At 55.4% G+C, this 23,715-nt stretch overlaps 4 protein-coding genes across 12 annotated transcripts in view; 2 read left to right on the forward strand and 2 right to left on the reverse strand.

The window, feature by feature from the left end:
* The first annotated feature begins 709 nt into the window (after nt 1-709).
* Nucleotides 710-1,833, forward strand: LOC117640950 (CDGSH iron-sulfur domain-containing protein 3, mitochondrial). The gene is made up of 3 exons (XM_034378002.1): nt 710-887; nt 1,082-1,258; nt 1,334-1,833. The coding sequence occupies exons 1-3, from the start codon at nt 804-806 to the stop codon at nt 1,487-1,489; spliced, it is 417 nt and encodes a 138-aa protein (XP_034233893.1). The 5' UTR covers nt 710-803; the 3' UTR covers nt 1,490-1,833.
* LOC117640956 lies at nt 1,506-2,700 on the reverse strand. Its single transcript, XM_034378013.1, has 2 exons — nt 2,558-2,700; nt 1,506-2,270 (listed from the first exon to the last, which is right to left on the reverse strand). The coding sequence occupies exon 2, from the start codon at nt 2,179-2,181 to the stop codon at nt 1,852-1,854; it is 330 nt and encodes a 109-aa protein (XP_034233904.1). The 5' UTR covers nt 2,182-2,270; nt 2,558-2,700; the 3' UTR covers nt 1,506-1,851.
* Nucleotides 2,550-4,816, forward strand: LOC117640945 (SET domain-containing protein 4). Its single transcript, XM_034377988.1, has 3 exons — nt 2,550-3,167; nt 3,237-3,361; nt 3,433-4,816. The coding sequence occupies exons 1-3, from the start codon at nt 2,981-2,983 to the stop codon at nt 4,486-4,488; spliced, it is 1,368 nt and encodes a 455-aa protein (XP_034233879.1). The 5' UTR covers nt 2,550-2,980; the 3' UTR covers nt 4,489-4,816.
* Nucleotides 4,627-23,715, reverse strand: part of LOC117640877 (proteoglycan 4) — a 50,493-nt gene continuing 31,404 nt past the window's right edge. For 3 of the 9 annotated variants that reach the window (XM_034377867.1, XM_034377838.1, XM_034377849.1), the window contains 15 exons: nt 16,994-17,123; nt 16,411-16,535; nt 12,206-12,327; nt 11,996-12,122; nt 11,518-11,753; nt 11,239-11,445; nt 11,009-11,151; nt 10,669-10,904; nt 10,116-10,421; nt 8,500-9,096; nt 8,051-8,262; nt 7,026-7,968; nt 6,807-6,949; nt 5,377-6,714; nt 4,627-5,297 (listed from right to left, as the gene is read on the reverse strand). In XM_034377867.1, coding sequence (XP_034233758.1) covers nt 5,289-5,297; nt 5,377-6,714; nt 6,807-6,949; nt 7,026-7,968; nt 8,051-8,262; nt 8,500-9,096; nt 10,116-10,421; nt 10,669-10,904; nt 11,009-11,151; nt 11,239-11,445; nt 11,518-11,753; nt 11,996-12,122; nt 12,206-12,327; nt 16,411-16,535; nt 16,994-17,121 — 4,872 coding nt within the window. In that variant the 5' untranslated portion in view covers nt 17,122-17,123 and the 3' untranslated portion in view covers nt 4,627-5,288. The remainder of the gene's footprint in view (nt 5,298-5,376; nt 6,715-6,806; nt 6,950-7,025; nt 7,969-8,050; nt 8,263-8,499; nt 9,097-10,115; nt 10,422-10,668; nt 10,905-11,008; nt 11,152-11,238; nt 11,446-11,517; nt 11,754-11,995; nt 12,123-12,205; nt 12,328-16,410; nt 16,536-16,993; nt 17,124-23,715) is intronic. The other 6 variants (XM_034377886.1, XM_034377894.1, XM_034377858.1 and 3 more) reach the window with 5 other exon arrangements.

The following is a 23,715-nucleotide window of genomic DNA, read 5'->3' on the forward strand; positions in this document are numbered from 1 at the left end:
CAGAAAAGCCCCCCCCCCTCCCCTCCCCTACCGCGACTAAATGCTGGCAACCCAACTTACCGGCCCGGCCAGCGGACCAAAGCGGACAGCCACACCGCGGCACTCATTGTGATCACACGAAAAAGCAAAGTGTCAGTGTGAGTCCGCCTGGCGCTTCTCCGCATACCGTGTCCGAGAATCACCAAGGGAAGGGTGGGTGGGGGTTACAAAGGCATCGGTGGTGCAATGCTCCGTCGACGCCCCCTCCACCCTGATGGTTTGCAGCGCCCCGAAATTTGCCCGCGCACGTGTCCATGGGCGCGACATGCACGACATGCACGAGGCACGCACGAGCGCGGAGCGCGCCAATTCCTACCTCCGCCTCCTCAGCAACGCCGCATGACAGATCGATCTGCGACCGAGTGGCGCCGTTTCGCGAGGCTTAAGGCAGGCTTAAGTCGCCTGCAGTGTGGGTGACGTCTCCCTCGCGGTCCAGACGAGCCCCGCCGCTGGCACCACACCAAAAATGGGTGAACTTGTTGAACGAATGCGCGAAGGAGGCGCGAAAGGACGCGGAATGCGCGGTACGCGACGCGGAGAGCACGCCCCTAGACAGGGAACTGTGTTGGTCGGCCAGCAGACGCCACAGCCACAATAAACATCGTCTGCTACGCGCCACCGCCTTGTAGGAACGCTGAAAACGGACCCTTCACTCGGAGCCGCGGCGCCTGCTGGGGGGGCGGTGGCATGTAGACTGCCAACCTTGCGACATTTCAAACCTTCCTCCTGCATGTGGAACAGCCGTGTTTTGTGAAACAACGAAAATGAATGTCAACTTCATGTGCGGTCTAAGAAGTACTTTCTGGAGTATTTCAAGGAGAAAAATTGACTGCGTGGCAAGCTCTCAGGTACTGTAGGTGATGCTGTAGGTATTGTCAACTAGGATGTAACCTCAACAAGTACATCGTATCAAAGTCCACATAATTTATTGCAAACTCTTAGCCCTTATTGTTCCGCTTTATCTTACTGTGCACGATTCCCTGTTTATTTGGTCATTCAATTTTCACCAAAGTTAATTCTGTGCCGTTCTTTTCTTCTGCAGGTTTCTTACATCTCTGCGAGGAATTCGTCAGATATCCCAAAGAATACTATAGCACACATTTATTCTGCATCTAGTCAGCCAGAAAATGGACGTATTTATGACTACAAGCCTTTTAGAATGAGGTTGTATCCGAAAAAAGATTATCACTGGTGTCTGTGTGGCTACAGTAAATCTCAGGTAAGGTTTGAAGTCTCGCTCTTTGTTTAATGGTGCCTTTTGAATTCTTTCTTCTAATTATTGTTTTTTTGGCAGCCTTTGTGTGATGGAACACACAAGCTTCCTCAATATAAATGTACTTTGAAGCCAATCAAGTTTCAAGTTGAAGAAGAAGATGATTATTATCTGTGTAACTGCAAACAGACCAAACTACGTCCATTTTGTGATGGGACTCACAAGACATTATTGTGATACACTAGATGATTCATTGTCAATTGTAGACTTGTAAATTTATTGTTACTTTTTTGTTACGTGGCTCTAGTTCCAATTTTATTTGGGAAACCAAACTTTTTCATTGCCTGCAAATGAACCCCATTGGCTTTAAACATAATTTTTCACAACTGTTGCATTTTCTTGTTGACTTTTGAATTATTTATATGTGTAGAATACAAAAGAAAGGAGAGCATACAGATAGATTTTTCATTAACTTCAACTTAATCTGAAGATTATCTACTTCTTAATGAAATAATAAGAGTATCTGGACACATTTGTACTATGTTTGTTTTTACAAAGAATAAAGAACAATCTTACAATTATTTGCAATGATACTGCTGTTACAGTTCTTCAAGATACATTTGGTATGCATGCTTCAGTTTCTTCCTCAAGGCTGCTGTTTGGTTGCGACATAAACGGAACTGCTTTTTCATAGCTGAATCAGCTGGATTCTTTTTGACCTTTGAGTGAAGTTCATCTCGTTGTCGAACCTTCTGCATGAATTCTTCAGTGATCCATGGTCGTCTTGAGATATGCACTGTTTTCTTCCCTTCCTCCTGTGGTAACTCGGAAGATTTGTCACCTTTTTCTTTATTTTTATCTGCCTCGGGAGGTATTTTGTGAATCATCTTGTTCTCAGCTTGTGACAATTCACAAGCTTTTTTCTCCATTCTAGCAGATCCCAAATGATGATTTTCAAAAAGTGCAAGTATATGAGTAATTCTTCGACATCACAAATAATTTTTCCTAATCAACCAAGCTGGAAAAAATCAAAACGACAAGATTACAATTTTTAAATATATAACAAAGTAGCATGGAACCTGCAGGGAAATCCCTCAGTGAACAAATGAATACTTTTGGGATTGCAATAGTAAGCTGCATTCTTTCATTGTAAATTGAGACAGTATATAATGGGTGAATTTGCAAGGTTACTGAGACATTCTTTTTTTTTAACCGAAAGTCTTTACTTAAAAGGATTGACGTTCATTCTGTGATCAGAAGAATGAAAGTTGAACAAGCAAAATAGAGTCGTGGGTAATGACATACATCTCGGTCCTCGAAAATCAAACTTTCTTCAACCGCAAGAGTGGACCCGGCCTCCGAGCACACCGTACAAAATTCGATGGTCACTGGTCGAAAGGCCATCACAGGTGTGACAGGTACCACAGGACAGGTACTTCCAACCGAAAAATGACTTCAAAGTTTCTCATACCAAACAAACACACCCGCAGCAGGCTTGGTGTTGATTCACATTCGGCTGCTATTTAATTTTAAGTTCTTAATGTTCAGTTCTTGACCTTTCAGAAACGAAAATATGTGTTTGAGGCATCATTTATAGGTTTTATTTTGACGATATCATTAGACTTCATCGCATGCATTTAAGTACATGGACTACCAAGGATTGTAGACGTTGTCTGCTGCAGCCTTAACCTACAAAAGCACGCTTTGTACTGCACCAGCAAGTAAACCATGGGTAGAACTTTTCGATGTAGAAGCAGGAAAAAATGTCGTCCTGTCAACCTGAGTTCCGACCCTAGTTTTGTGCAGCTAACTCGTTGGATGAGTAAGAATGGTTGGAGTCAACTTTGTTCCCTGCGGTTAGCCAAGTTTGTCGACACTGGTCGAGGCTTGATGGCTTTGAACAACGTCTCTAAAGGTATGTATTTCAATATTTCTCTCCATAAAAGGCTATGAAAGAATTCAAGGAAAACTTTTGCTATTTCAGGTGACGTCATTGTGAGCATTCCCAAACATTTACTCATTACGACAGCAACAGTGTCCACCTCTTCTTTCGGACAAATTCTAAGCAGCTGTAAGGGTGCAAAAAACTGCAATTTCTTGTGTCAAGAGGTATGTCAACACCACTCTTTTGTACATTTGTTCACCTTTTCATTTCTGTAAAATTAATTTTTATATTGCAGCTTCTAGTTTGGTTCTTAGTATGGGAGAGGCATTTAGGAAATGACTCCTCTTGGTCCGAGTATGTATCCACTCTGCCTAGCTCCTTTTCAACGCCTATTACACTTGATGAGTGTCATTTTAATAGCTTCCCGTGGTTTCTTCAAGAACAAGCAGCAGGTATGCTAGAATTAGTTCAAAACTGTTTCTCACATTTAATGGCAATGATCGACAGTATCAGATGCTCTCATTGTCAGCAGCTAGCAGCTGATATATTTAAGTGGGATGATTTTCTTTGGGGTTGGTGTTGTGTGAATACAAGGGCTGTTTTTATCGAACCAGAAAGTGTTCCCTCCCATTCTATCCCCATTAAAGACCGTAATTGCCTTGCCTTGGCACCTTACCTTGATATGTTTAATCATAGTGATAATGCCAAGGTAAAAGTTGGGTTGAATATTTCCAATGGTTGCTATGAAATAACAACATTACAACCATTTTCAAAATTTAAAGAGGTTTTCATCAACTATGGACCACACTCAAATAGTAAACTTTTTCTTGAATATGGATTTATTCTCCCATCTACTATTCATGATATAGTCCCTTTAAAATTCAGTCATTTAATTGATGCATTTAAGTTAGTTGGTAAGAGAATTGAATATGAGTATGAAAAGACAAAATTTTGCCAAAACCATGAACTGATTACTCAGCTATATGTTTCGAGAAGTGGTTTATCATGGAACTGTTTAACCCTATTAAAGATTTTGCTCAGCAACTGTCACCAAACAAAAACTTGGGAACAAATTTCTTTCATGGGAGACAAGTCTAGCAGTGGTGATATTGACTTTGAAAAAGCTAAGAGAGCAACTCTCGAAATTTTAGAAAAAGATATAATCAACAGCCAAAATTTAGTTTTTGGGAAGTGCAGTGGTGCTTGTTGTACAGCAGTGAACAATTGCAATGGCACTCTGAACCTTTTCCTGGCACTGCTTAAAAATTTCAGGTCTATCATAAAAATATCTAAAGGCGTGGTACGGAGGGTATCATTTTTTGATTTGAGCTCCTGTGATAATATTTGCTAAAATCATCTCTTTGACAATCTGTGATATTTTCTCTATTTCTGTCATCATGTAATGAAGTTTGTTTTGATTTCTAAATACGTTTTTAATGTATTTAAAGTAACTTTGGGAGTGAAAGCTGTGATATTTTCTATGGTCAAGTTTCAGAAATTTTAACAATACCGTGTTTATTATTATTGGTTGGTACACACTGGTCTAACAACAACATTTATCTGAATAAGTTCAGCAGATGTATGACGTAAATAAACTTTGATATGAAACTGTCAAAATTGAACAGTTTAAACCAAATTTTATGAAATACCCTGAAAACCCAGGCCCACATACTGGCACATAAACACAAATCTATCCACATTAAACAATGTACATTCATATCCAGCTACTTGTGGATCTTAATGACTGACTGAGGAAACTTCCTCACTTCCTTCAAATTTTACTAACAGGGTATTAATTATTGCACTAGACAAACAAAAAATAAAATACCACATGCTCTCGTTGTGAATACAGAATAAGTCTTTCAAAATATTAATAATTGAGCATATGAGGGCAGGTAGATACAAGTATTTACACTACTGCTTCTAACGTACAGATTGGATAAATGTAGAAGAACATAGCATTTTTTCATTTTTTCAATATAACTTGCATATGTAAATTTATACATAAATAATAAGGAATAACTTTGAAACTATACACATTTTGTTAATTTAAAATTTACATACACACACTATGCTACAAAACTAATTCACTTTGACTTAAGACTCCTGCTTTAACATTCTCCTTCATGATGCTGTCCACCAGGTTGTTGATCATGTGGTCTGAAACAAATGTATTCACCATAAAAATAAGAACTTGACTCAAGAACATGATTAAGGGATATTAAAATAATGAGCCTACCGGGCGAAGCTTGGTGCGACCTCCAAAGTTGCGAATGGCGTCCAAGAGCTGGTCGCGAGGGTCCTGAACTCTGGGAGGCAGGGAAGATGGCCTGGGAGTCTTCTTCAGCACAGGCATTACAGGTGCAGGAGGTGGCACTGGCGCAGGTGGGGGTGGAGTTGAAGCAGGGGCAGACAACTGGCGGTTTACTACGCCTTGAGCAAGTTTGAAGCCCTTTACTGTGGGCATTGGCAAATTTCTCTTTGGTTCAGGATGTGATGCAAACCCATTCACATGAACACTGGGTCCAAAGCTGTAGGATTGGGCCTCTGAAGTGCTGTTCACTATCTTGTCATTTGATGGACAGCTGATGTCCACAACAGATGTAAATTTCTTCACCGCAACAGCAGGCTTTGCAGAATCAGAGTGAATCACAGGTTTTGCACTAGCAGAGACTGAACTAGTTGCAACCGGTCCTGAAGAAAAATACACACTGCTGACACTGTTGCTGGTGGCAGATGTTGTGGTTGCATTCTGTCTAATCAAAGGTTTCCTTAAATCTGAAGAACTAGGTGGCTTTTTAAGTTCCACAGCTCTAACAATGGGAACTCTTGACGGATCATTCTTGGGAGTGACAGGAACTTCTACAGATGTGGTCTCAGAAGGGCAAGTTTGGTTTGGGAAGCTTTGGCCCACCTTTCCAGTATCAACTTGGGGTATCCCTGGTTTAGCAGCAGTACTAATAAGTTTAGTTTTGACTGCTTCAGGTTCTTCCACAGGTTTAGTGGGTTGTGGCCTCCCAAGCGAACTGGTAACACTACTTTCAGGCTGTAATGGATCTGCAGAACGCCTGAATCCTGAAGGAGTAGTGTGGACTATATACTGTTTTGATAATCTCTGCACTGTTTGGGAAGGAGGTTGAACCTTGACCTTCTCTTCAACTGGAGCTACGTGAGTCCCATTTTGTTTTTCTGAGACCACCTCCAGAATCTTGGGCTCTGGAGCATCCACCTTGTCTCTGCCGGGCTGAGTGGGACGTAAAGCAGCTCCTCCAACCCCAATCCAGTAATCTCTGTCCATCTTAATGCTGACTTGTCGCTTTGGGCGCTCATTCCAGGTAGACAGCTGGATGGAAGGAGGTCCTCGTGGGACAGACCTCTTGATGGGCTCCTGAGCCTTTGGTTCAGGCTGCTGTTGTTTAGGTTCCTCGACATGTGACTTTTCATTTTCATTCTCTTCCTTTGTAACTGTAGCACTGCTAGGTGGTTTGTTTGCATTTGCATCGGCCTTCAAACTTTCAGATTTACCTCCAATGTCATCTTGAGACTGACTAAGCTGGGGTAGGATTGTACGAAGCACCTGGAGATGAGTGATGAAATGATTTAAATTAAGTTAATTTAACTAAGAGCGGCAGAATTACATTAAATTTTAGATACTCAGTGAAAGCATACCTGAGGTGATTGTAGTTCAGGAGATTTTATCATTTTCTGCTGTTTTTCCTTCTCTTGTTGCTCCTGCTGCTCCTTCTGTTTTAGCTGTCTCCATTCCATGAACTCCCGTAATAATTCGGGTTCTAATGGAGTCATTGAAAGGCCTAATAAAAATATACCTTTTAAAAATTTGTTCACACAAGTAAATAATTAAAATAGTCATAATAAATTCACACAAACCTGCGCACAAGTTCATTTCACTAACTGCTCTTCCAAGGGTCTGGGACTCTCTCCTAGAACTGTAGTTGACATGACTTCTCTCTTCACATGATGCCAGGTTTTCTATTGATTGGTTCTTTTCATCGACAGTGTTACTATCTCTTCTTCCTCCAACTAATGTTGCATGTGATGTTGTCCTCCTAACTCCAGTGCCCATGGGCCTTGGCATAATGTTTAGACTGCCATTACTATTACTGAAAGATGATCTCCTTGCTAAGACAAGTGATGGCCGTACTTCAGGAGGAGGCATGCATTCAGATGAGTTTTGTCTAGAATATGTTGTCATAGAAAAGTTCTGAATCGGAGCAGATTCCTGCACTTGGTGTGACAACGATTCTGTGTGGCTGGAAACAGGTTGATGAGTGGCAACATTACTACTGCGCTGTTCAGTTAAAACCCTGTTCAGCTCATCAAGAACTGCTGCTGGCCCTTCCAACTTCCTCTTCTCTACATCATTTGGCACATTGTTAGAATTTATCACAGTCTGAGCTGTGTATATCACAGTTTCATTAATCATCAACTTTTCTGCTGAGCTTGAAGAGAGCTTCTCTTTGGATTTCTCTTTTTCATTATGTTCTCTCTTGAATTCCACATTGGAATCTGAGGCTACAGTATCCTTATCCTGGATGGGGCTCATAGATTTAGTTGGTTTATTATTCTCTTTTGCAGGTTCTACAAAAGCTGCAGAATTGACGTCTGAGGAGACTGTTTTAGATGGTTTGTCTTCCCAAGCAGGTACATTTTCTTCTGGGTTCATATGAACTTCTGCCAGAGTCACCGTGTCAAACTCTGTAACAGTAGGAGAGTCAGAGCGAGAATCTCTGAAAGCAGAAGGTGGGGAGGGTAATCTATACTCCCATTCCTCTTCCACAATTTCTTGCGACAGCTTATTGGGAGTTGCAACCTGTAATTAAAAGTTAGAAAGTATGTAGAAATATTAAATTTTACCAAGAAGTATAATGCCAGAGTTATGAGCAAGAACCAACCTGAATTGCATCAGGCTCATCTTTAACAGTTTTTGACAAGTTACTTGCCATTTCGGATTTTAGTGCATGTAACTGAGATTTTGCTGGAGAGATTTCTTCTTTAGAACTAATCTCAGTGTCCGAAACTTGAATACCCTGCTCTAATGAGCTGTCGTCGTGAATCTCACTTCTCTGGGGGGAAATATCTTCTGTACCCAGATCACTGTCAGCTTCTGAAAGGAAGAAAAGGATGAGGCAAATTTAGTAAGGCATGAAATAACTGCCAATTAAATGTCTATTTACCAACTTAAAATTCTACATGCATCTTATAATAAAGTTAGACCAGCAACCAAAAGCCCAGCCAATTAAAACTCATGCATTCAACTTAAAGAATTAATCAATGGCTCTACTGCCACAGTTCATAGGAAAGTGCGAAGATATTTGAGAAGCAAGTAAGTAAAGAAAAGCACCTTCACCATTGGTGGTAAGATTCTGAAGAGCTCGGTCCTGGGCCACAACTTGCATGCCAGAGCCAGAAACCTCAGTACCAGTAACTGCCACTCTTGTTTCCACACCACCCACAATCTTTTCCTCGACAACCAAGTGAGGCTCTTGGGTTGCCAATTCCTTGTCAATGGGTTCTGTCTGTTCGAAACTGGTCTTGTCATTCTGAGTCTGAGGATTCTCTGCAGCCTCAGTTTGGTCCTCAAAGACCGCCGAGCTTGCTTCCGACACGCTGTCCATGCCATCTAGTGATGTCGACTGTGACCAAGAGCCAGTACCAGCTGATTGTGTAGGTGTTCCTGGTGTTCCCGGACTCGGAGGAGCAGGAGGTGGTCGTACAGGCCGAGCCAACGGTGACTTGGTTGGCGAAAGTGGGGGGCTTGTTGGACTTGACGGGCTTGTTGGACTTGTCGGGAGAGGCGGAGCCTGCTTGCGAGGGCGAGGCCTTGGAACTGGAGCTGGTGCAGGTGCTGGAGGGGTGTCCTCAGGATACACACTGCGAGGTATCGGTTGTGCTGCTAGCCCTAGCACAGAGCGAGGTGCGACCTTGGGAGGAGTATATTCTGTAGAGCCACAACCAAATATATGTATATCATGCACAAATAATACTGTATGTACAAAAGCAAGCAAATTAGTTAATTGTCAAACGGAGATGGTTGTTTAGCGCTTATTGAAGTATTATTTTTTTTACGTAAAAAAAGTGCGTTTTGTCTAGCTGTAGACAAGTAACTTGTCTGATGCAACTAAGCTAGAACACAATACTAATAATCACTACTAAAACTACAAAACAAAAATGTACTTGAAAAAAAAAAGACTGAGAAAAAGATGTATGTACACAGAACCAGACACAAAGCCAGCAAAAAAGTGTAAATGTTATTTGTTAACAATTCACACTACATCACCGGAATCCGTTAATTTTATTTTTTAGAAAAAGAAGAAGTCACCAACTCCATATTATAGCATACCAAACAACAGTACCAATAAACAAGACCGCTTAAAAAGTAAATTCGCATGCCTACAAAGCTCCTCTATGAACTCGGGCCAACAAAAGCAGCAGCTAAACCCGAACCACCAGAGAGAGGGCAGCCCGTTCTCTGGTGGTGGGGGCGACTGCGGCAAACGCACGGTGTGGGCGCCATCGCCTACACGTACTCCCCGACTCTGTCTTGCAAAATGCGATTCAGTTCGACCAAAAAATTGTGCCAGGAGTCGCTGGACTCCCTCCTGGAGACGCCCATCACGTCGGGAGGGGGAGGCTCGAGGAGGCTGATCTGTGGCGACGGCGACGGCAGGCCGGGGCTGGCCTCGGGGGACTTGGGGGGGCCGGCCAGCACGCTGGGGACCTTGCCCCTGCCCCTGGCGACCCTCCCGCCCCGCAAGGCCTGTCCCTGTTTCTGGGCCAGGCCAAGGCTCGACGGCCTGACCGACACCGGGGGCCCGCCGCCGCCGCCGTCCGCCACCATCGTCTTCATGAACCTCCCTCTGGCGGTCGAGACGTTCGGGCTGCCCATGCTGCCGCCGCTGCTGTCGCTGGCCGAGCTCAGAGAGCCGCCGCCAACGGCGTCGTCGTCCGCGGGCTTACCTGACAGCTGGACCGACTGCTCGGAGGGGGTGGGGGTGGGGCAGCTGCTACTGGAGCCAGTGGCGGACTCGGGCGCCGAGCCTACAGGGGTGCAAGCGGCCGCAGTGGGGGTGGGCGCGGACAGGGTGCTGCAGGCGGGGAGGGTGCTGGACTTGGTCATCGAGGCGACGGGAGCCTCCTTGTCCGGGACAGAGTTTTGCCGCTCCAGCGACTGGGTTTTCAGAAACTGGTCGGTGCCGTTAGTCGCGGGCCGGGTCTGCTGGCTCGGCGGCGGCGGAGGAGGAGGAGCCTTCTTCTTCTTCTGACCTGGAGGCAGAGAAATCGTAAGAACGCGTTTCGCCGCGACCCACGGCGCCTGCCATCGCCGAGGTAGGCAGTCCCGCTGCACAGCGCTGCGTCGCGGGACAACAGTCATAAACGCTGTCATTCGCTGTCGCGCCGCCATCAGCGGCTTTCATTGTGTTCGCCTAATCGGCCGGCAAGGCCCAAGGCCCACAAGGGCATTCGGAGCTCCAATAAATGGCGCGGCGACGATAACGCAATCACACCGTACCTGCGGTGGCCAGCGAGCTGGTGCTGGCGCGGTGCGCGCCGGGCACGCGGCCGAGGCCGTGGTCGAGGCCGTGCGGGCCTAGGCCGTGCCCGGACACGGCAATGCTGTTCCGGTTGCCGCGCACGGTCAGCTGCTGGTGCTGCGACAGCGGCATGTTGAGGTTGGTCATGGACCGCGACAGGTTCAGGTTGGGCTGCGACACGCACGACTGCAGCTTGCCCGAGCGTCCGGAGAGGCTGCAAATGAACAAAGAGCGCCGTGAGTCAGAGCTCCGAATGCCCTCGTTGGTTTTGTTTGCGCGTAAGCGCGAACGGGCGTTGTTTTGGCCGCGGCGCCGCACCTGTCTGTGTGGCTGCCTCCCTCGGGGCTCTCGCTCAGCACGGACGCCTCGTGGTAGCCGCTGCTGTCCGAGCTGTTCCTCGAGTGGGAGATGACGGTGCCGCCAGAGTTGATCACCTCCTTGTTGATGTTGTTGTTCATCTCCTGAAACACGCAGCAGGCTCACGCTTTAGACGGTGGTGGCGAGGCCAGGCGGCCAGGCGGCGCTTAGGTCGGCGTCGTCGTCCGTACCGTGGTGGTGGCCGCGCCGCTGGCGGCGACGGGCGGCTTCGGGGCGGGCCTGCGCTTGCGCCCGGGCCTGCTGGGCGGCTGCAGTTGCTGCAGCGGCTGCAGGGCCGGCGGCGACGTGGATCGCTCTCCGTCGGACGGCGCCGGCGACGTGGACCGCCCCCCGAGGCTGCCGCTGCTCGCGCTGCTCACGCTACCCTCGGGCGCCATCTGCGGGGAAAAGAACACGATGAGAGAGGAACGCCAAAGATACAGAAGACACGACGGCGGAACGCAACTCACCGAGTGCGACGTGAGGTATCCGTACTGCCCCGCCTTGGCCGCCTCCCTCCGCTTGTCCTCCTGCCTGCGGAGGGCCATGATGTCCGGCAGGGGCTGGCTCAGCCCCAGTCCGATTCCCAGCTGGCCCAGCCCGAGCGACGACAGCGAGAGTCTGCCCCCGGCCGCCACCAGGGCCACTTCCGTCAGCCCGCACTCGCCGAGCGTCGCCTCCGGGTCGAGGCGCTGGTCCAAGTTGGCTGCGGACACGATCACCAAGTCAGCCACACGGCTCGCGTCACAGGGTCGACGTGCACTGAGCGGCGGAGCGGCGCGCACCAAAAGTGGTCGGGCGACGCCGCGGCGCCGCGGCGGCATGCATGCCATTGCGAATATCACGACGCGCCACTGATAGTGAGATAAGATAGGCGCGTAGCTGCGACGCGGGCTGCGGCTGCTCGCGTGCGTAGGAGGAGGAGGAGGAGGAGGGTGAGGTACCGACCTGGGTGTCGCAGCTCGTACTTGTTGGGGTCCAGGTTCTTCTCGCTGCAGGCCAGCTGCCTGATGTCTCCCAGAACGGTAGCTCGGCTTGCTCTCGTGACAAACAGCTGGTTCCGGGGCAGGTGCACCTGCGACAGGAAAAGGCTCGGTGAGGCCTGCTCTGGCCTCGCCCTCGGCGGCCGTGACTCTTCAACGTCGTTAGCGAGCTCACCTGCAAGCGAAACGTCTGCTCGAAGGGCTGCGCTGGGGTGGGCCGCGGCGCCGTCCGCTTGGCCAGGGGCGCCAGGGACCTGGCCTTGGGCACGATCTTGACGGTGAACACGTCAAGGGCTCCTGCAACAACACAATGCTTTCCGTTATCGCACACGTCGCACACTACACCACAAAAAAAAAAAAACCCACGCCACGTTTGCCTTTATCCTCGCGTCCTCGGCCTGACCCACATTTGGCTTCCAATCGATTAATCCTCAATTTGGACGCAGGTACGGAGCAGTGCGGTTGGGTGGGGTTCACTTCTCACTTCCATGACGGCACACTGTAAGCCAACGCCCTTTCGTCCTAGGAAACGAGACACATCCTCCGGCCCGGGCCGGCCGCAAGGCGCGAACGCGTCCGCTCGCGAGGTCGGACCTTGCCGGGCCGGGCCGCCTGTTCGCGGGGGGTAGGCTAGGCTAACCTGCCTGCTGAACGAGAGGTCTAAAAGAGCATCCCATTGTGCCTGGGAGCATGCGCGGCGTGGCGCGGCGTGGCGCGGCGTGGTGCGGTGGCCAGCGGAAGGCGTGGGAGTCTGGTAAAGACGAGCTGCAGGGAACTCTATTCCATTGAGGCACGGCCACGGCGGCGTGGCGGGCGGCAAGCACAGGCTAGGCCCCACTGGTTCCCAGGGAGTCAACCGAGCGCCTCATCCATCCCACCAAAAGTGGCGGCACGAAACGAAATGCAGATTAACAGCCACTTCGGCCACATTAATTTGCGCTAGCTCACTGCATCCGCCGACAGGCCTTCCGACAGTCCGACAGGGAGGCTCCTTTGCCGCCGCGTGCACCACGGCGACTTGACGCTTCGCGGCACGGCGAGGAGTGCGCTCGGTTTCGACTCGACGGCGGACTTCCCCGCCGCTGATACGTCCGCTTTTCGCCGCACACGCCCCAACACACGCACTTACTCCAGAAAGCTTTCACTCGAAACCCAACAAAACAAAAAATTGCACACTTTCCGTGCGGCGCATAACCGCCAGCAAGCGGCCGCGGCAGCGCGTCGGACTCTACATCGCCATCATCGCTCTAGAGCCTCTCCATCCTCTCGGCGGGGCGGGGCGGGGCGCATAGCGGCATGCGATTTGGACATTACCACGCACCGGCACGCAGCGCCGCGCCAGCGCCAGCGCCAGCGCGGGGTGCGGTGGGAACGGCCGGAACCGGACCCCAGCCGGGCTCAGAAACCGTTTAGAATCCAAAGATTAGAAGGAGGATGCCCGCACGTTACATTACGGCACACCTTACAACTTGACGTGTCATCTGCCAAAAAGTTCAAAGTTGCTTCCCGCCAGGACAGGCAAGTGGGACGCTCCGAGACGAAACAGTAGGCCGCCCCCGTCCGCCTAGCCCAGCGCACAAATCGCTGCGCGGCCACTGCGAAGCTCCGTCTCGTCGCTCTGTCTCAGTCGCACTCGCGGGGCGTCCCGTAGGACCAGAGAGAGACGGAGGAACGAAGAATCGCTCGGCTGCCAGGCCCATCGGCCATCGGCCCACGGGCAATTAGAGCTGCCGCTGCCGCGCGCCTCGGAGTTCAGTCGGGGGGAGGTCAGCAGCGATGGTCACTTGGAAACTCGCGGACTAAACGGCGGAGTGGCGGGGCCGGCGGGGCGGTGCAATGTAATTGGGCCACGTTTACAAGTCCCTTCCCTTCACCGGGCCAAGGAAGGCTCCGCGCTTTCTTGCATCGGGGGGTCAGTTCGGGTCGCCAGCCGCCCGAAAGGCCGTTTGGTCGCTCTGTCTCTCTCGTACTCACGGGGCGTCCCGTACGGGTGCGAGAGAGACAGCGACGAGAACGACTCTCGGAGTCTGTGTGCAGGTGCAGCACCGCCCGTGGCGCGGCCTATCGCCCAGCCCCAGCGCGGAGAGTGCCTCTCTGCTTGACGCAACGCCACGCCGTGGCAGCGCCGCGTCGAGAAACCCGTTCAATAAATTTGCCGCGGGATTGTGATTGAACGGGGCGGCGCCAAGGATGGCGGCGCGTCATGCCGAGCACGCAAAAATGGCCGAAAACGTCCTCACGCCCCGCGGAGCGTACAGAGGGGGCACCACGCATTCCGTTTGCCGACGTTTATACGGGCCCACAAGGAGAGAGAGCACACTGGAAACAAAGCGGCGCCCTGTGCGTGGCACTGCGTGCCGGTTGAACAAAGCTGCAGGTGCACCAGGTACAGTACACCTCGCCGCCTGCTGATATCTCGACACCGCGCAACGCGTTCTAAGCGGGGGCCGCGCCGCCAGACCAGTGGACCCGAGAAAAGCACAATCGCCCCATTCTGTTCCATTCAATTCGGCGCGTGGAAAACAATGTTGGACGCGCAGAGCCAACACCGCACCTTGCACGCACACTCTGCAGGTGTAGTGGCCCTGCTGGCTCTGCTGGCCGGCGCCCCTTCCATTCAGCATATCCGGTCCCGCCGCTCGGCCGCAGCGCAGCCTCCCCGTCGACGCGCTGCTCGCATCCTCTCCCTTTTCCTCTGTCACTCCTCCTCCTCCTCCCCGACGGACGGGACGGGACGACTGACTCCTCCTCGCCAAACCGCCACTCACTCTCATCCCATCACGCTATGTAGGGGCACGGCAGCGCGGCGGCACCGCGGCGCGCATATCAGTCAAAATACTTTCTCCCTCATCGACGTGGCGGGGCGAGGCGGTGTCCACCTTCCGAGCAAAGAGGAGCACTGGGAGCGGCCGCGCGGCTCCACACGGACGGGCGGGCGGGCAGACGGGCAGGCAGACAGACCGATAGAGTAATGCAGGCGGCACTGTCACCAGGCCGCCATACATTGGCGACGGCAGCGCGCAGCAGCGCCGAACACAACTCTTTGTCGTCCAAACGGAAATGTAAACGGCATGGCTGCGCGACGTCGCCGACGTGCATCACGCGGTGCTCCGCGTCCACGGCGGCCGACGCCCTCAGACGCCCTGCCCGTCCATCTCGATTCGACGCCGAGGACGCCGAGCCGCAACACGGCGCTGGTTTCCAATGGTTCGAGGGGCGTGCCTCGCGCCGGCCGTCGGCGTGCCGCCATGCCTGGCCATGCCGCGCGCGGTTTATACAAATCATTTTAAACGGCGGACATGACAGCGCGGTGCTTGTCCAGGCCCGGCAGGCAGGCAGGCAGCCAGGCTGCCGAGATGCGCCCGATGCGGCCGCCGCCGAGAGGCACGGCACGACAGGCTGGACAGACTCCAGGCCGGGCAGCGACAAAAATGCCGCGGCGGTCTAGTCTCGTCGCTGGAGCGCGCTGGAGCACGCTGGAGCACGCTGGAGCGCGGATTCCGGGCCGCGTTTCGAACAGTGCCTCGCGAGGCATGCAGCGCGGGGCCCGCGGCGGGGCAATGCCGGCATTGCCGGGAAGGGGAGGGGGAGGGGGGCTCTTGGCATGGCACCTCCATCTAGATCGGATCGCCTGCATGGCCAAGGAGTGGCCTGTGGCCCTGCCTGCCCGCCCTGCCGTGCAGCGCCGCGCCGGCTACCGCAACGGGATCCCCGGAGCCTCGCCGGAGCCTCGGCGGAGCCGGTCCTTCTCCGCTACATCACGCTCGCAAACAGTGGCGGGGCGAAGGCACTCACGCATGCACGATGAAGCCCCAGCCGCGGCGAACCGAACCGACATCCCTGCGACGGCACGCTGACGCCGCAGCGACGCAGCGACGCAGCGCGCGGCCCAAACAACAACAAGACGTGGACGTCGACGCGCCCAAACGGCAAGGCTGCGTGAGTCGCGCGCGCCGCCCCGCCAAGCCACCACCGTGGGGCGTAGAGTAATCAGCGTCGGCATCGAGACACCGAGGAAATTACTCTTATCGCCGTGGTGGGCCGGCCGGGGCGGGGTGGCTGCGCGTGCTGCGGGGCGGGGCGGGGCGGCCGCACGCCATCGACAGGTGCTCCGGAGCGCTCACCGGCCGGCGGCGCTCGCGGCGGCAGGAGCCTCATCGCGACCAGCGAGATCATCTCTACGGTTCACCGAACCGATGCGCGATGCGGGCGGGGCGCGGAGCGGGACGGAGTGGAACAGGGGGAAGGGGGGCAGCCTTGGCAATAGCCGTGCCGCCAAAACACAACAGCACCGCGACGCCGCGACGCGTGGAGGCCAAAAAGTACGCTGGCTGTGGAATGGGGGCCACTAAAAATGCGGGGTTCGAGGCCCGCTCTTACCGATGGGCGTGCTGGGCTGTGAGTGCAGGGGCGTGTTGTTCAGGCCAAAGGGCTGCAGGGTGTGGGCGGCGGGGGAGATGCGGTGCGCCCGCGCCAACTGCACCAGCAGGTCCATGATCGGCGTGCTGCAAGAAGCATACGCTAATGTCAACAAAAAAAATCAGAAAAAAAATGTTTAAGTGCTAGCAGTGGAAAGACTAGGAAACACGCCCCCGTCGGCACTGAGAAGGCGGAATTAAGTCTGGAAGGCTGGAATAAGTCTGGAGGCCTGGAAGTGGACTACCGCACGTCGAGCTAGGCTGTTGAACCGAGTGCAGGCCAAGGGCGGGCACGGAGGCACGGAGCAGGCAAGGCATGCATGATCGCTACAACACTGCTCGGCCTGGCGGACCATTAGTACAATTTCCTTTTCATTACTCGTCGGGGATAGGCTGGGCTAGGCCAGTCCCGGCCGACGCCGGCCGAGGCCAGCGCAGAGTGCACGCCTCGCTTGAGTGAAAGGAGTGGGTGCATGTACACTGCAGTGGCTTTGTGGCTTGCGGGTTGCGGGTTCGACCCCCGGCCGGGGTTCGCGTTTACTCACCTCCTGTCCACGTTGCAGCGCGTCACGGAGCCGCAGGGCAGGACGACGCGGAGGTCCATGCCGCCGGCCAGCAGGTCCGGCGGGGTGTCCTCCGTCATGGGCACGGAGCCCACCTTGCCGAGCGCCATCCCTGCAAAACGCAAAGCGTCCGTCAGTCCGACTCCAGGGCCTTCTCGGCGTCCTTGGCGAGGCGCGGCCGCGCGGCCACGCCCACCTCAGCCAGCACCATTACGCCGATCACCGCGACCAACCGCCAAACAATGCAGCGGCCCAGCGACAGTGGCGGGGGGAATTATGTGGACTCGAGAGGCGATATCGAGAGGCAGCCTAGCCGCCACCCCGCGCGGCGCAGCACCGCGCAGCACCGCGCAGCACCGCGCAGCACCGCGAAGCCTCGAAGCCATATCCTGGCAGATCTGAGCATCTGACAGAGACAAGGAGAGCCTTTCGTGGAAAGCGCAACGCGGCGTGGCGCGGCACCAATGCAGCACCGGCCTCGCTGCCGCCACTACACCGCCAACGGAAATAGAATTAAAGGTGAGAATGGCGTGGAGGGGGGCGGCGGGGCGGGTACTGGCGGCGAGTAGCAGCGGGGGAGGTGGGTGGCGGCGGAGAGATCCAAGCGATTCCGAAGATATTCGCACCCGGCCCGGCCGGCGGTGCCGGTGGACCGGACGAGACATTAGCATTGTTCTCCCCCACCCTCCTCCACCTCGACGTCGTGGACGTCGTGGACGTCGTGCTCTATGACGGCGGCACGGCGGCCCGTCATTGCGCCACCGCGTGACTCGACCGCCGCGCAAATCCAACAAACGGCCGGCATTTCATTTTATTTTCCGTCGCCTTTTCTTTCCCTTTCTTTCCCCCGCCGCTGCCGCCATGCTGCCTGGTGAATCAGCGCGTCGTCGTCGGCACAAGGGAAGCCCCGCGGCCCGCGGACGGCCTAAGCCGGCCGGCTAGCAGGCGACGCCGCGCGAAGCCCCACGAGGGCCCGGGCCGCGCTCGCCCCGCCCCGCCACGCTCTGCCTAGGCAGCCGACGGCGGCCCGTCAACGATCCTCGCCATTTTTTCAGCCCACCGCTGACGACCCGCTAATGGGGGTGAGTAATGGTGCGCCAAATACGGACCGCCACGACGCCGCGAGGCCGCCGTCGACGCCGCACCCTCCCCGACGACCGCATTCCGGGCGCCGAGGCCGTGCCGCACCGAGCCGCCGTGCCGGGGGTGGCCCTCGCAGTCTCGCCGACGACGACATGACCCCCGTGGCCGCCGACAAGGCGAACGCCACGACGCCATTCAGTCATTCGGCGAACGCGCAATCAATCAGCGTTGACAACGACGCGCGGCCTGCACGGCGACCAGCATGGCGTCCACCCGCACCGCGCACCGCCCGCATGCCGCGAGGTTTCCACACACCGCCACACTGGCGGGGAAGTGCCGCGCACCGCGTCGCTGCACGGCATCCTTGAGCCAATCGGAAGCGTTTAACGACACTGCCAGCAGACTCCCGACAGCGCTTTCGTCGCTCTCTCTGTCGCACCGCCACGGCCACGGGGCGTCGCGTGGGGGTGCGAGAGAGACAGCGCGACGCCTCGGATTAATCGCCCAGCAGGTGGCGGCCAAAGTGCGCGCCGAAAACGACCGCCGTCATGGTGACGTGTACGCGACGTGCACGCGCCGTCGCCGTCGTCGCCACGCCGCAAAAAGACGCCTCTACTTCCGCACACGCCGAGCCTCGCCGGGCGTTTTTACGCGCGCGATTGTTTTCCCAGCCGCAGCAACGTTTGTCAGTCAGTCATCGCGCGCCGCCCGATCGCTGGCATGAATGCTAAAGAGGCAACTGCAACGGCCGAAAATTGAATTTACAACCAGGAAATTACACCTGTTGAGAGGGAAGACTTTGAACGGACAAACAAATGTTTGCGTTTAAGGTCACGCGGAAGGTAGTCTACACTCGAACCTTATCCAACCACACCGACGAATCAGCGACAGCATTTTTTCCTCCATCTTCTTCTTTTTTTTGGGACGTGTAGCTGCTAATGCAGTTGTTCCCCGTGCACTGCAAGGTCAGGGAGTGGCTCGTCCTCACGTCGTGACGGTGGCGGGGCGGGGTGCGGCACGCCATACAAGGGGAACCACGAACGCCCCCCCCCCCCGGCGCACAAATTTTCGCCTGCGGCTAGAAGCACGCGGCACTACAAAAAAAACCAAAGCAACCGCGCGGAGCGCAATGTTCGACGGAATGAGATCACTCCGGAGGCACGACGGCTGCTGCACCGCCACCGCCAGCCACCGCAGCCCCGCGGCTCGCACATATACAAAGTGCTGGCCATGCTGGCTGGCGGGCTGCAGTTGCCTTTTAAAAGTTTCCCATCGGCGCCCGAAGAATGCGGATTGCCTACCCCCTCCACGCCAAGGGGGCGGCGGCTCGGCACTTCCCGGCAGAAAGGCCCATAAACGGCCGGGTGTAAAATGCACTTCGCATCCATAGAATGACCCGGCGGGGAAAGGCGCGGACTAGCGCGGAGGGGGGGGGGGGGGGGAGTCACGCTCGGCACGCCAAGGTGCGCGCGTCTATCGCCGAATAAGTGGCATTCCGCGACAGCCCTTTAGTGCACCGCGAGGGATCCATTTACTCGTCTGTCTGTCTGTCCGCTCGTCCGTCCGTCCGTCGGGCGTCCGGACTCCAATGAGGTGACATGTGACAGCCATAAAGAGAGCCCCTCCATATAACACGAGCTTAGCCGCGCGGTAAACAGCGGACCGAGAGTCGCGTCGCTCCGTCTCTCTCGCACTCGTGGGGCGCCCTGTCGGGTCCTGTGCGGGTGTGAGAGAGACAAAGCGACTCTGCTGCACTGGCGACTCGCGCCCATTAAAGCCGAGAGCAAGTCGAGCCCCATAACACGCCCCGTCACCGTAGGAGAAGGTAAATTAACGGAAAACTTCCCAGACACGCCGTTCGGTCCTCGGTCGCGTAAGAGAAGAAATGGCCATTCCGAGAGACAGAAAAGAAAAAAAACACGAATTAACGACGCAGTGCAAAAGGAGCGCGGTGTGACATGACGTATACAATCTGCCCAAGGCGACACACACACAGACAGACATCCACGCAGGCGTAGCAATGTGGGCTACACGCATTGCGGCCGCATGTCTTGTACTACTTGATTGCGAAGTCACAATCCATTCATTACTCCACCGCGAAAGGTACACCCTTTTGTTTTCTCGTCGGTCTGCGTGTTTGATTCCGCACGTACAGCAGAGCGAGTCAATACCGAACATCAACAAACAACAACACCAACCACTTGCTCCGCGGCCACGGCGCGGGAAAAAAGGTGAGCCCTTTTATTTGCCATACGCGATGAAGCAAATGCCAATCCGTCTGGGGTGGGGCGGGGCGGGGCGGTCTGCCGCGCGACATGTTCCAACACCTGCTCTCCTTATCGACTCGTGCTTGACCACCGTGTGTACACAACTCGAGCGAGCAGCAAAGGCACCCGCCAAAAAAGAAAAACCCACTCGCCAAATTTCAAAATTCTTTTTCGCGAAAAAAAAAAAAAAAAAAAATCAAACAAACTAAGCCGGCTTACCAACGCCTTTGGATAGATCTTTCGACTCTCTGGTAGGGATAGTTCGTCGATTTTCGCCGGTGAGTCCATGCGTGCGGCATTTTCAGCCCGTAGCCTAGCATTACTTTGCGCGACTGTGCTGCTGTTGCTGTTGTTGTTGTTGTTGTTTTTTCGCGGGTATGAATTCCAACACCGCTAACAACGGGCAGCGTGATCAGGGAGGCGGTGGTGAGCCGGCAGCCCGAGAATGACTCGAACGAGCTACACGTACGCGAACCTCATCACCGCCACTATTGCATTACACTGCGGTGCAGCTCCGGCCTGGCCGGCCTGGCGTGCCGCGTGCCCCGGCGTGTCACGGTGTGTGAAAGACAGCCTTGGCGGCGCCTCGACGCCTCGCCAGCCTCGCCACTCACCAATTGCATTCTTCTCCCATTACGCCACTATTATTTATCTAGTTGCACCGGCCAGCGAGGCGCCATGCCGAGAGCTTCGTCGCCTACAGTGCAAAGCCGGGCAAGGGGCGCGTCTCCCACCGAGCACGCGCCTGCAGGCGTGTCTGTCTGTCTGTGCCCCCTCCTCCTCCTCCTCCCCCCCCTCCTCCCCCCCCTCCACACACGCACGCACACACCAATCAAACAGAGCGATCACGCAACTTAGGCCGTGAGCGAGCGAGCAGGTTGTCCTTGCCGCCAAATAGGCGTCTCCAGAACGGTGGTTTAGGGACGCATTGTCTAGCATGCCATCGGCCGTGCCGCCGCCGGGCCGCGCGCACATCACGTGGGCCAGACAGACGGACAAACAAACCAGGCAGGCCGACAGACAGACAGACGTAGGCGCAGGGGAGTGGAACGCCGCCGCTAAGGCATGAGGACCAAGACTCCCCTCCCCCTCCCCGCGTGTCAAACGGACCACGACGACGGGGGTCACGACCGCCGTTCTGCCGACGCCGACGCGCGCCTGCCCCGCCTGCCCGCGGGGACGCCGCCGAGACGCAGCCGGCCAGGCGGACGCATATCTTGGAGTGGAAGTGGAAGCCCAACGAGCAGCGCCGCGGAGCAAGCAGCAAGCAGCCCAGCTGACGCGGGGTGAACCGGAACGACGGGAACGCCCGGAACGCGCGGTAAGGCACAACGGTTTCGTTTCGGTTAGTTGCGTCACCGCGGGGCGGGGCGGGGCGGGGCGGGGCGGTCATCGGGCAGACCGGCCAATGCATGTGTTTCCTCGACGCCCAACAGTGCCTTCGCCGCTGTCTCTCGTGTCCTTACGGGACGCCACACGAGTTGTGTGCGCGCGCGCGAGAGAGAGACAGAGGCCTCCCACTCGGAATCGGTCCGCTAATCATCATTCATTTCGGCGGTCCGCCCAGAGCAGGCCGAGCCGAGACGTATGATAATAGTCGCCTTGCTCGATTGGGCGAGGGAGGGCCGCCCTTCGCCTGCTGGCTTCCGGCCTCGGCCAAGACTCGCTCTGTCTCCCTCGCACTCACGCACTCCCGCGGAGGTGCGAGAGAGACCGGCGAACGGCAGGGAATTACAGCGATGGGCGGGTCGGGGGCCAGACGCCACTAGTCACACTACTCCTCCGCTAATGCCCACAGAAGTCGGTCTGCGGCGCTGCAGCCCGCCCCGCCACCCACACAGTGTGCCAGCCACACACGGACGCCAACACACGCACAATCGCGGCGCAACGGGACGCGTGTAAACGCGAGAGGCGTGGCGGCCGTAGCAAGTCATTGCCGCCGTTTGGCGCCAAGCCGTGTCGCTCCGTCTCTCTCGCACCCGCGCGTTTCGGAGCCCCGCCTTTAAACGGCCGGAGGGAAAACGCCATAAAGAACGATCCCGGGTGAGCGGCGAGCGTCGCGGCGACACAGAAAGCTGGAAACGAGCAGAGACGGCGCGGCGCCCTACCCCGCCACACACGCCTGACTCGCTTGACGCGACCCCGCGGAGTCCGCGAGCCTCCGCAGCCACACCGTAAGGACCACGACGACGACGCGGAGAAAGCGCCACGGCCAGCCAGTGTAGGGCCCTGGGGCCTGGCGGCCTATCAGTCTGGCAGTGGCCGTGACAGTGAGGCGCCCTGCTTCGACTACAGTACAGTGGGTGCCCTTCACAGAGTCCGCGGAGTGGCTCGCCGCACCGTCGGCCGCGTCTCAGGGCAGCGTCAGCGGCGCACTGCCACTGTGAACAGGCAGGCGGGCAGCGCCAGGCGCGCGGGGGCGTGGTCGGCGTGGCCGCAGTGCCCGACGCCTAATGGCCAATGGGGAAGCCAAGACCAGCTTTGTATGTACACTGGAACACATCCCTTCAAATAACGGTGGCCGTGTACGGCCAGCCTGCGGACTGATTCCGAACAGCGCGTCGTCTCTCTCGCTCCCCCGCGGGGCTCCTCACGCGTGCGAGAGAGAGAGAGAGAGAGAGAGAGAGAGAGAGAGAGAGAGACGCGGTTCGGAATCAGTCCACAGGCTCGGCCGGGCTCGGCCGGGCTCGGTCACGCACTGCCCCTGCGACGCGTGTCCCCATTGCAGCAAGCCGCGCGTCCGGCCACTACACCCGCATACACGCACACACACGCACAGCGAGCGACTTGGAAAGCAGCCTCCACCAGCAGCAGGCCCTTTACTACCCCAAACAACAACAACACGACGCGACCGCGGTTACGCGACCTGTCGCGTCACGTTAGAGTTTTTACTTTCCACGTCGCCGCTTTCCATGGGTCCAGCACCGCACCGCGCACCGCGGGGCCCGGCCGGCCCGTCCAGTCCACTGGACAACGCAACACAATGCGGTCGCGGGGCGCTGGGCCCGGCCCGGCTCGGCCCGGACAAGTGGTACTTGCTCATTACGGTCATGACGACATTTTAAAAGCGCAAGTCGGCGGCCAAGTCTCTTCCGGGCGATAATGCCCGTGCATAACTTTCTTCCCGTGTGATTAATGCCCGGCCCGCAGACTGATGCCGCACGTCGCTCCGTCTCTCTCGCACTCGTGGGCGCGGCAGAGACAGCGCGACGAAAGTGGCTTCACCTACAGTGTGGAGGCAAGCGCCGTGCAGGTAGGCCGCCCGTCCGCTCGGCAGCCTCCCCGCTGCCTACCCGGCCAGGCTGTCGGCCCGGCCGCCTACACGCCACTCGGCGCTGCACTGCCTTCCACTGC

The sequence above is a fragment of the Thrips palmi genome, unplaced genomic scaffold (genome assembly GCF_012932325.1).
Source record: "Thrips palmi isolate BJ-2018 unplaced genomic scaffold, TpBJ-2018v1 HiC_scaffold_1, whole genome shotgun sequence".
In the NCBI taxonomy this organism is placed as follows: Eukaryota; Metazoa; Arthropoda; class Insecta; order Thysanoptera; family Thripidae; genus Thrips; species Thrips palmi.

Coding starts and splice junctions, on each gene's coding strand:
- LOC117640950 (XM_034378002.1), top strand. CDS start 804: ATGAATGTCAACTTCATGTGCGGTCTAAGAAGTACTTTCTGGAGTATT. Junction 888..1,081: donor ACTGCGTGGCAAGCTCTCAG/GTACTGTAGGTG, acceptor TTTCTTCTGCAG/GTTTCTTACATCTCTGCGAG. Junction 1,259..1,333: donor GTGGCTACAGTAAATCTCAG/GTAAGGTTTGAA, acceptor TTTTTTTGGCAG/CCTTTGTGTGATGGAACACA.
- LOC117640956 (XM_034378013.1), bottom strand. CDS start 2,181: ATGGAGAAAAAAGCTTGTGAATTGTCACAAGCTGAGAACAAGATGATT.
- LOC117640945 (XM_034377988.1), top strand. CDS start 2,981: ATGGGTAGAACTTTTCGATGTAGAAGCAGGAAAAAATGTCGTCCTGTC. Junction 3,168..3,236: donor TTTGAACAACGTCTCTAAAG/GTATGTATTTCA, acceptor TTGCTATTTCAG/GTGACGTCATTGTGAGCATT. Junction 3,362..3,432: donor GCAATTTCTTGTGTCAAGAG/GTATGTCAACAC, acceptor TTTATATTGCAG/CTTCTAGTTTGGTTCTTAGT.